The sequence below is a fragment of the Esox lucius genome, chromosome 23 (assembly GCF_011004845.1).
Source record: "Esox lucius isolate fEsoLuc1 chromosome 23, fEsoLuc1.pri, whole genome shotgun sequence".
NCBI lineage: Eukaryota > Metazoa > Chordata > Actinopteri > Esociformes > Esocidae > Esox > Esox lucius.
The window spans coordinates 13,443,566-13,455,171 of NC_047591.1; the positions used below are offsets into that span (position 1 = coordinate 13,443,566).

Sequence of the window (11,606 nt, forward strand, 5' to 3'; positions counted from 1 at the left end):
AAAGTACTCTATGTGTAGTACAACTGCATTTCTCAGTTTGGCAGGAGAATACAAGTCAGTCCATTTCTGTTCCATCATTGGTGTACAGTCCCCTTTACTTCCAATGGGACACCTTATGCTCTTTATCTGCTGCTGTACCTGCATTACAGCCAATTAGAAACAAGGAGAACACAAAAGGGTGTGTCCCGTACTGAACTGGCATTAAAACCCCCGGGCCGGTGCTCACCTCATCCCAGGTCCCGTTGTTGTGACTGTGAGAAGCGATACCCTTCGCTTCACAGTAGACCAATAGGGCTCGAAAGGTGACCGTCAACACTGTCCACATTTTCCAACAGACTATAGCCGCCGTTGACTCTACAGACATGGGAAACTCAACAGGCTGCACCGTGGAAGACCTGCAGGCTGTGGAGAAGCACCTCTGGTATAAGAAGTTCATGAGGGAGTGTCCCTCAGGTCAGCTCACCCTGCATGAGTTCAAGCAGTTCTTCGGACTCCGGGGACTGGATGCTGAGGCCAACGCCTACATCGAGCAAATGTTCCGCACGTTCGATATGAACAAGGTAAGAAGAATCTGCATTGATTGAACCAAGCTTACTGGCAAAGGCAATTCTGTAGTCCTACACAAGTTTTCTGTGTATATTATCAGAAAGTACAACAGGAATTCTTCAGGCACACCTTTGCCAAAAAAGGCATGTTAAAGGATATTACTGGCTGTACAGTAAATGTGTACACTAACTGTGGGTGCAACTGTGGCTGAAATGTTAAAGCACGGCACTTGCAACTCCAGGGTTAGATTCCCATGAGTGACCAGTATGAAATGGTAAAGCATGGATCTTTAACACCAGGATTATAGATCAATTTCCCACCACTGACCAATAAATATTGTTTTAAGTGTATATAAGGTACACCCTAAACCATTAAGAATCTACAACTAAAGGTAGGAGATCTCTGGAGGTTTTTGTTTAGACTTGTCTTCCAGGTGACTGTTTAAAGAGAGTAGGTTAATCGTCTCAGATGTTCTAAGGCTCAATATTTACTCTCTATTTTTAGTAACCCAGTCACGTTCAATTATAATGGGCTGGGATTGGATTATACGCAATTTATTATTAGGATTCCTGTTGTCAAAAGACAGCTGTCAAAAATATCTCCAGGTTCTGGCATTCTTGTGGATTGCATTGTTCCAGCATCAGAAATAGATGGTTTTAAGTATTGATTTTTTTTCTTCTAGTTTTGTAAGTAACGATTGGTTTTCTGGGTAAATGTGTGGATGTTGGAAATTAAAAGTTTGATACTATTCGCTGGAGACCGAATTGGATGACACATTATGACATTTAGATTGTGCCCTTTGTGAAGTAAGAGTGTGATTGTAGAGGTGAGGTAATTAAGTGTTTGTGTTAACACAGCTTTGCCATTGCGCTGTGGGGCGATAATCCCACATTGGTTATACAAAGATGATCCCTGATAATAATGATCAGGCCAGATCTTCTAAGGAGAACATAATCCCCTACATCTTGAGAAGATGACAGAGGTAATCTGAAATGTTTTTCGACTAACGCTTTCCTTCCTTTTCCAGGATGGCTACATAGACTTCTTGGAGTATGTGGCTGCTCTGAGTTTGGTGATGAGAGGTAAAATGGAACATAAACTCCGCTGGTATTTCAAGCTATATGATGTAGATGGAAATGGCTGCATTGACCGAAATGAGCTGCTCAACATCATAAAGGTACAGAGACCAGTTTTACAATGGGATCCATATTACAAACCTTCTGCAGACCAACTCATTCCTTTTCTCTTCTTCAGGCTATCCGTGCAATTAATGGGAATTTAAACCAGGAAGTTAGTGCAGAGGAGTTCACTAACCGGGTGTTTGACAAGATAGATGTCAATGGAGATGGTGAGTGTCCAGTATTTCATGTCCAATATGCCTCTGGTTATTCTAGCCCTATCCTTTTCAGATAAACAACTATTTGACCTTGCATTCAACCTTCTACTGATCAGGGGAGCTGTCTTTGGACGAGTTTGTGGCAGGAGCTCACACTGACGAAGACTTCATGGAGGTGATGATGAAGACCTTGGATCTCACCCACATTGTAGCCATGATCCACAATCGGAGGCACAGCGTTTAGTCTGCCATCCAATTCCATCTTCAGCTGTAATACACTGCCGAAGGACAACATAGGAACAAAGCCATGAATCTTCTCAAAAGATCTAGCCCAGATTGTTATAAAGGAAAACCTTATCTTAGCAATGCTGAAGGGCCATGCTTTGAATGCATAATTTTTTCTCCAAATTCACAAGAGGATGAATAACAATGACAAATGCACCTCAAATGCATAGAAATAACTCAACCACAACTGGCTGATGAATGTCTTTATACATCTTTGAAATCGCTGAGGTGATATAAATGATAAGTAGAGGTGTAAAAAGTACAAAGTAAAATTTGCTCAGCTGTGTTCACTAGTATAGTGCTGTTCCGAATTAAGATCTTAATAAAAGGATAGAGTTAAGGGAGTTCAGAACTAACCAGTGATCAATGAAATAAAAAGAAGTGTGAAAAAAATTATTAAGGTCACTGAATAATTATGAACTCCCTTTACCTGGTCATTTTCAAAACAGCCAAGCACTTTCACTTTGGATAAGACGGATCATCTCCGACCGTCAGCTGACCCTGAGACCCAACTAGGTCATAACATAAACAGGCTGGGGGACAAAGGGATATTGGAGAGAGTCAATGCTGTCAGGCAACTTATCATGTCAGCCAGGTTTTATAAAGCCCATCTTACATCATCAGTTGTCACAAAGTACAGATACCCAGCCAGAAACCCGCAAAGGGCAAACAATAAGTTGCATTCCTGACAGTAAGACATTGCAATTTTTCATCCCTACCAATAATTACATTTTTTGAGACAAAACATAATCAGTCGAGTGCTTCCTCTCTGACTATGGGTCGGCTTCTATGGGAGAAGTTATTGCTCTCCGACTTCTCTCCCATTAAAGTCAGTAATGAAAAATGACAAACATAGTTTTTTCTGTGCCATGACTAAAGAAATATGGGTGCAAATCTACAGGTCATTGATAGGTAATCTATGGCATCTTCTGTAATGTATTTTTAAATCACAAAATATAAAATATTCATATATATTCACTTTATTCATATTAAGTGTATTTTTTAAAATATATATATATCAGTGTCATATTCATGAGATTCTAATGGACAAACCATATGTTTCAAGAGGAAATAACTTTATTAATAAAAATGATCTAACAAACATTGACTTTATTTCAAATTAGCTACATATCTTCCAACAGTTTACTTATTTCACAATCGGCACCAGTTATGTGGAAAAACACTGGATACATATTGATGGTAAACTAAACAAAAGTTGGTTTGTGTTTAGGACCATGTTTCATATCTTATTCATACCATTAAGCACTTTGAAATGCTTTTTTTAATGTATTTTACATAAAATGACAGACACCTGTAATATTCTTCAGTATCTGATACCATGCATCTAGGTATTAAGTAAAATACAAAACTCTTTAAGGTTAAAACTATTCTAATAGTTCACTGAAAGACTTTAAACATTAGAAGTAACAGACTCCCTTTGCAACCCTATTTGTGACCAAATTACTTTCCATAGGTTAGGGACCTCATAAGTATGTACTTAATTTAGTCATAAAATTTACATCTAGCAAAAAACTAAGATCAGATATATAAAATATTTTTCTGTTGAAAGGGGTTACAAGGAGACAGATGTTGACAGATTTTTCATGATTTAATACATTTGAAGTAATATCATCAAACTGTTACATTTTAATGTTTTCCTACAAGATAGTAAACAATAAATTTAGTAAAATGTTTCTGTGTGTGAGTTAGGCATACATGTTGATGCTCTCTCCAAATGGGAATTAGGATGACCTACATATACACACACACACATTCATAGCCCCAACTTACACTGTATTTCCTCCATGATAACCATCCTATCCTCCATGATAACCATCCTATCCGTAGCCAGCTGATGGTGGCTATGGATAGAACAGTTATCATGGAGGACAGCATACTTCACCATTGGTGGCCATGTTTGTTGCTACTTTCAGTGGGTCATGATGTCAGAGTTCAGCCCGTGTGACAGCTCCCGGTAAAAAAAAATAAAAAAAAGATTCCTACCCGAGTTAACTAGTCATAGTTAACTAGAGTTTCCAGTAAGAACACAGCATTACCTCTCCTATAAAAAGACAACAAACACTGTTTACAACAAAATTGCTATTGCTTTTATTTGTAAATAAAAACTGTGGTGTGACATTTTTTTTTTATCCTGCTACACAGCTTTAATTGTTCACCCTTGATGTAGTAATCAAAATGCCTCACAGCCTTTCAACAAGAGATGAGTCACAAACCAGACTGCGCCAACACGGTTACCATGACAACCATGCACCAATACCATGGTAACACTCACATCCAAGAAGCTCTACAAAGGATAAGCAGTACAAAACTAAATGTGAAAATAATGTAAAATAAGATTAATAGATCACACTGAAACCAATAAAAAAAGAGATGAGAGTATCCAAAAAGGGACTGGATGCTCTGAATCTCCTTTTACCCCTGCATTGTACAATACTGGTCGATCCACTGCTCACAGGATAAGTGTTAAATCTGGATAAAGACCTGACTTACTAATCATCTCTAAAATATAGCTGCAGCCCGCAGGAACATCCCAAAGCTGACTCAAGATGCCACTGTTAAGGAATTCACCTTGACAGACACGGTTAGTGAAAAAAACAAAACACTGCACACAGGAGAATGTTACCTGTAATCCAGAGAGCCTTCCTCCATTCATTATCTCTACCTGTGTAGCCCATAACACATACCACCAACCACCATGGACACACAAATACTCAATGCACTGAAAGGCTGTGCCTTGTGAATCTACCACCACATGTAGACTGCACTGGACACTACGGATATCAGTTCTCCTGCTCAGACAGTTTCCATGGCACCACTGTTATTAGGGAAGAAGTCCACTGTCATAAAGAGGTGATAAATGAGGTAGAAGAGGGCTGCTGGGGCCTCAGCTCAGGTCGCACTCGCCCACATACGGCTGAATGCGAATCGGACCGATAACAGAAGAAAAACTATCAGCACGACCATTAAGGTGAGACAACAGAGCCATTACTGGAACATGTGAATGCAGCATCTAGAATCAGCCAGTATTTTTTCTGATCTAACACAAAAAGCAGTCATGTCACCTTTTTTGTATTTACAAATAATAGTAAACAAAGAGTTCACCACACACCCAATGTAACCAGACGTCTCCGGTAAATTCAGTGAGCGATGCTGCAGGATTATCACGTTTGTATGCCCAGCGTGAGACAAACTAGGTGATGCCATTATTCTCTGTATGCACTCAAGACTGAGGCTAACATACCATTAGTTAAGTGCAATTGCCAGAGATCCCCTGGAACCTTTGACTTGGGCTCAAAAGCAAGGAAATGGACTTAACAACAAAAGTGGGTGGTTGGTGATTTTATGTTTAAATGAATCATCTATAACCGTATCAATTTGTTCCATACTGGGATTTGAGTCTACATTGTCAATACCTGGGGGTTTCCAGCAATTAAGCTATGCTAGCAACCTGCTAGCTTCAATTATATCAGAGCTGCATGCAATGAAAATGATTTCCAATAACAAGGCTTGAAGTAGAATTAAATATCTTTTGAAGTATTTCACAGAATGCTGGTGTTGAAAAGTTAATTCTCCTCAGTCACCAGGGGTCAGTATAGTACAGTCTGTTTTGGTCCTGGCTTATAGTGAACAGTCCATTCATCCCCCACCTTTCTACTTGTCCAATGTCTCACAGTCCAGTACATCAGAGTCCAGCTGAATTACGCTCCCTCATATCACCAGGCTCACAGGAAGTCATACAGGTACTTTACAATGTCAAAGCTCACAGTCCTGAAAAGAAAGAGAAGGTGGCCACAAAAGACAGCATAAAGATCCAAGGGAAAATATAAATCTGTAAAAGCAAAACAGGTCTGTGGTAAACACGCAAACCAACACACACACAAAGACACAGACCAACAGCATACACACCTAGAGATGGCCAGGATGAAGTCCAGAGAGACAGCACATTTGTACTTGGGGGCATCCAGCTGGTCATTGTGTCCCACCTGACTCAACAGCTGCAAGGTCACTAGGGACGAGATCTGGAGAGGGGACGAGGGCATGTCATCCACTGTGTTCCGAGGTTTAACACAAACACAAATCAGACTAGAACTTCAAAAAGAATCAAGCAATTGCAAAGGAACATGCTGAACTAGAATGGTAATCCCACAAATAAAAGTTCAGCCATCATCTGGGTCAGACTATTATCTCAGACACTATTGTCCAATCAGACACTACAGGCAGCTGACCTGAGAGAAAACACTCGCTGAGGGGGCCACTCTGCTGTCCACCACACTGTAAAAGATGGCCAGGAGACGGTCCAAGGCAAAGGGCTTGGGCCCCAGCAGGTGATTACTCGTCTGTATAGGAGGGAGAGAGTTAAGAGTCCAAAGGCAGAACATCTTAGACTGGACCTAAGGAATAGTACAATAGTTTGAAAATCGAGACAGTCACTTTTTCATGTTTCTTCAAAAAGTTGGTCTTCTTTATTTTGCCGTGGTGCTGTTGGGACAAGAGAGAGAGAGAATCACATCATCACTAACTACCACACATTACAAAGACAGACCTGCGCGTCCAGAAACATAACGCCGGCCCGATCACCGGGGGGCATTGATGTTTTACAACTGATCCCAGAGACGCCTTGGCATAACGTGTCACGCGTTGGAGGCGGCCAAGCGCCGGACGTGGCCGAGGTTTGGGGGCTGCGGAGGGAACCGGTACCTTGAGGAAGAAGCGCCTGTCAGTGCGAGCAGGGTTGTAGGAGGCCAGGTACGCCGCGATCAGCAGAAACTTGGAGTAGTAAGGGAGCTCCACGTGGCCGTGGGCAGAAAGACCTGGCAGGGACAGAGAAAAGGCTGCCGTAATTCTACTTTCAATGCACATCAGCGCAGACTGGACCCTCCCTTCCAACCATCAGGATGTTGTTTTGGAGGGTCCACTAGGGTGGGCCAGCATCAGCACAGGGGGCCCAGGCACGTGTGTGAACTGGCCCGGGTCACCGGAGCGGAACTAGGTTCCTTCCACCAGTCATGTTGCCACTTTATGGCGGCTTGTTTCCGTCAGCGTGTATCTGAGTGTCTCCCTGCATACCCCTCACGGCTCCCGCCTCCTTCTCCATCTGCTGCTCCCACTGCACACTGAGCAGAACACAGACACCACCAAGTCAGGGGACACTCCACCTCTGCAGGGCCAGCAGCAGGTGTAGCTTAGTGCAGACATGGAAAACGTAACCGGGGGCGAGGGGTCCAAACCTCGGAAGAACGAGGAATACAAACAAACCTGGACACTTCTCTGAGGTACACCGTCTGCATGGCTTTCTTCAGATGAGGCTCAATGTTCCTCCACAGCTTGTGAGTCTCACTCTCGTTCACTGAGGCCAAAAAACAGAAAGGTACAATTACACCAGAAATCATCTGACACATGTAGACAAGCTAAAAGAACGAGAAAAAAAATCCTCTTCAAATGACAGAAACTAAGATGGCAAAGTGTTTGAAATACCGATACATTTACAGCTGTAGAAAAGTAAATACCTTTGCCACTTTCCAGCGGCTCCACAAACTTGGCGAAATTAAGAGCAGCCTGTTTGAAAACAAAATGACATTTAAAATATATTCTACTAGCTATTTGTAAGTTGTTAAGCACAGTTTGAAATACCCCACTTGCACCAAACCGTTGACACTTTAAGCCTCCAATGAACATGTATAAGACCTGGATGAGGGGTGACTGTCAGGGTGACTGTGTCTAACTAACCAGGTGTCTGAGCTCCCGAAGGTCCCTGCAGACAGAGTAGAAGACCCCAAGTAGAATGTTGATGAACGCGGAATAGAGCTCTGTTGAGTAGGACGGGTGGCTGTCCTCTGAGAGGATCTGCTGCAGTTCATCTGGAGGGGGACGAATACGAACACACGCACGCATTAAACACACGCACACGTGCACACACGAACACCTTAAGTGTTTCCTTAAAACACTGATTTGTCATCATCGCACTGCATCCCTCCGTGTGAATTCTCTCATGCTGATGCCGTTCATTAAGTCACTTCTGAAGCGTTAAAGCGAACTCACAAGCACAAACCGTTCTGCTTTTTATTCAGCGTCGAGGGGGCTACATATATGGACCTTGTCTGAGGGAAGCCATACCTTTACTGTAATCAGGGAAGTGTAGCAGCAGTGGTTCAAAGCAGCCAGTGTTGGGTCGGAACTTGTCCCACACTATCTCACTTAGCAGGATCACGGTCACATTGTCCTCAACCTAGCAGAGAAAGAGTGGGTCAGCTACATTCAGGCACACAGAATCAGAAGACACGTTTCACCACTACCAGGGTCTTGGGCGCACAACTTTACAGTACCACTACAACATTCATGTAAGAGGATTTATTTTACACCTTATAACCAAAGTCAACTGAAGAGGGAGGACAGTTCTGTAGACATCTTGTCAACTGTATTTCCCAACACCACACATTTCAAAACTGCTTCCAGTTATCATGGAAAAAGGCCTGTCTGTCAATGTGACAGCACTATCAGAGTGCCACTACAAAAGAAAGTATGTTTAAAAAATTTCTGATCATAAAGACAGATGCCATTTCAATACTAAGGTAACGCTTAACATTCTAGTAGTCTCTGCACTTTTAAAGCAAATAATTAATATAAAGAGTGGGTGTCAGCAGGTTGTCAGAGCACCAACTGTTTTTTAGTATTAATGTTATTAATGCATAACGCATTTTCTTTCATGCACATTTTACATGTTACTGTTACCTTTAAAAGAAGCTTGACATTTTTACTGCATGTTCCATCATTCATTCAAACTATGCAACTTCACAACAAAAAATATTTGCAGCACAAAACATACACTGAGAATGAGTGTAAACTGACTGTCATGCTTCCTTATTGCTAACTTTCAAAGCCCCTAAATGAGTATCTCCTTGAAATATTAAATTCAAAAGGCAACACTGTTCTCTAGTTACCATCCATCCATCATTCACTAACTCAATCAATCTCGGCAACATAATGAAGTAGTACACTCCAAAAGGTGTCATGTCTCTTACTAGTTCCTGAAGGCGCAGGAAGGCAGGGAGGAGATTGGCATCCATATCTCTCAGAAGCTCAGCCCTGTCCAGCACCTACCCAGACACAAAACACAGGAGTCACTAGGATTATCCTTCCAGATAATACAGCACAATATTATGCTTTGTAACAATGTTATACTTCATCAGAAAGAGAATCTGTATTTTATAGCTGAGGCAGCATACCTTTTTCACAATAATTTAAAAGGAGGTAAAATACATTAAAACATAGTAGAAAAGTTTGCTTCTTAGAATATTCAATTTTAAAAGATATATAATAATAAGAACCACTATTAAAGGTTAACCATTTTTGCTCACAATGTATTTGGTCTGCTTTGCTGGATTCTGCACACAAAGTTGTTTGTAGACCCGTACGAAGTCTGAGAGCGAGGGACTGCGGGACAGAAGTGTGGCACTGTCTGGGCCAAAGAGGGAGAACAGCACTTGCTCAAACAGCAATCCTAGAGAGACACACTCCACACAGGTCACTGTGGCATAGGGAATATCCAGTTCCTTTAGCAAAGTGTGTATCACATGGCTTTTTCCTGTGGCACGATGACCATAGATGAAAATGGAGGGATAGCTGTACTGTTCTGGCTGTAGACAGAAAATGTATACAGTTAATAAAAATATCAAAACAATGACTCACCCACATATTGGTTAAGAAATGCATTACGCATAATACACGAGTTTATCATTAAAGTGCAGACACAAGAAATTACTACCAGGTAAATATTGGTATTATGTTTTCAACATGTTTCGTTCAAGGTCACTGTTTTCAAAGCATACGGACCTCTCCCATCAACGCCAATAGCATGCTTGACTGGACGTCTCTACACGGCAGCAGTTTTGACACGCGCTGCAACTTGTTTTCCTCGTATCCCGGTTGCAGAAGTTGTCCTGCCATTCTACTTTTGGACAAACGCCGAATCGTAAATTTTATTACTATCGAAATAGTTAGGCATATAACTAATAGATGTAAGGAGAAAGTTAAAGGATATGGCAACTCTTTACAGACGTAGCATTGTGAAAACAAGCTGTTCGTCAGTCTGCCCCTGCTAGCTGGCTAACTATCTAAACCAACCGACAAAAACAGTGTAGATCTTGTGGAAACTTTAAAGGTACTTGTTAAAAATGTATCTACATTGTTACTGTACGTATGCGGAGTAGTTTTACCTGATTTGCGTTCACGCACTGAAATAAAAATCCATACGTAACATAACCGTGTGTCAAACGTTTCCCGCGTCTCTAAATGATACGTCACACGTGCTTCTCCGTTTACAAGCCAGGTTGAAGCAGTTGATTCTGGGAGTTGTAGTTGTCTATTTAAAACGACCTGCTGGGTTTTGTTACTCGGTTAAAAAAAATCATTTTAAAATCCTCAGTGATTCCCATACTCGCCTATACCCATTTGCTCGAAGTACCCTCCATTGCCAGGTATTGCTGACTTCGAAGGTGAATTGGTAAGTGGATCAATGACCATACAATTTGGGACACACTTATGAATTGCATGAAATTCAAATTAAATCCTGTTTTCGATTAAATGAAACTTGGTAACAATTAAAACATTGAATTTAGTAGGTATTTCATTTCTTATTCATTTTTTACTTTGAAATTGGAACTGTCATTAAATATAGGGTTCTTTGAAGACAATGACATTGTCATCCATAATAACAGATGGGTGAAGGGGCCCTGAATCAATAATTTTTACAAGATAGACCAGATATACCACATATGCCAATCATCTGCAGAGATTTATCACTTTATGTTTAGGCAGTTAAAGCAGGTTGATTATGTTATGACTGCACAAAATTACATAATTATATGCATAGATGCATAGGGTTTGGACTGGGTTTGTACAGAACAAATTAATATCAGCACATATTACACATATTAAATGTTGATAGCCTTATATAACACCACCACTGTCACATTATATCATCCATTGATCTAATTCTAATAGATAATTACACCAATATGAATATAAAACAACAATACAACATTATATGGCAAACAGAACATGTACAGTGGGGAGAACAAGTATTTGATACACTGCGGATTTTGCAGGTTTTCCCACTTACAAAGCATGTAGAAGTCTGTAATTTCTATTATAGGTACTCTTCAGCTGTGAGTGAAGGAATCTAAAAATCCAGAAAATCACATTGTATCCTCCCCTCAATACGGTGCAGTCGTCCTGTCCCCTTTGCAGAAAAGCATCCCCAAATAATGATGTTTCCACCTCCTTGCTTCATGGTTGGGATGGTGTTCTTGGGGTTGTACTCATCCTTCTTCTTCCTCCAAACAGGGCGATTGGAGTTTAGACCAAAAAGCTCTATTTTTGTCATCAGACCACATGACCTCCCATTCCTCCTCTGGATCAT

The 11,606-nt window shown here is 41.1% G+C and overlaps 2 protein-coding genes across 3 annotated transcripts; one reads left to right on the top strand and one right to left on the bottom strand.

Moving 5' to 3' along the window:
* Positions 1–217: 217 nt before the first annotated feature.
* guca1a (guanylate cyclase activator 1A) lies at positions 218–3,861 on the top strand. Its single transcript, XM_010892561.2, has 4 exons — positions 218–560; positions 1,574–1,723; positions 1,801–1,894; positions 1,999–3,861. The coding sequence occupies exons 1-4, from the start codon at positions 363–365 to the stop codon at positions 2,124–2,126; spliced, it is 570 nt and encodes a 189-aa protein (XP_010890863.1). The 5' UTR covers positions 218–362; the 3' UTR covers positions 2,127–3,861.
* A 414-nt stretch (positions 3,862–4,275) lies between these two features.
* orc5 (origin recognition complex, subunit 5) lies at positions 4,276–10,501 on the bottom strand. Of its 2 annotated transcripts, none has more exons than XM_010892563.4 (14): positions 10,402–10,501; positions 10,019–10,133; positions 9,544–9,822; positions 9,208–9,282; positions 8,303–8,414; positions 7,916–8,046; positions 7,696–7,744; positions 7,445–7,535; positions 7,256–7,302; positions 6,887–6,999; positions 6,620–6,667; positions 6,415–6,525; positions 6,095–6,207; positions 4,276–5,956 (listed from the first exon to the last, which is right to left on the bottom strand). In XM_010892563.4, exons 2-14 carry the CDS (start codon positions 10,130–10,132, stop codon positions 5,911–5,913), a joined length of 1,329 nt encoding a protein of 442 aa, XP_010890865.2. In that variant the 5' UTR covers position 10,133; positions 10,402–10,501; the 3' UTR covers positions 4,276–5,910. The 2 variants fall into 2 exon arrangements, with proteins under 2 accessions (XP_010890865.2, XP_010890864.2); XM_010892562.4 differs by having other exon boundaries at positions 10,019–10,136.
* Positions 10,502–11,606: the final 1,105 nt, after the last annotated feature.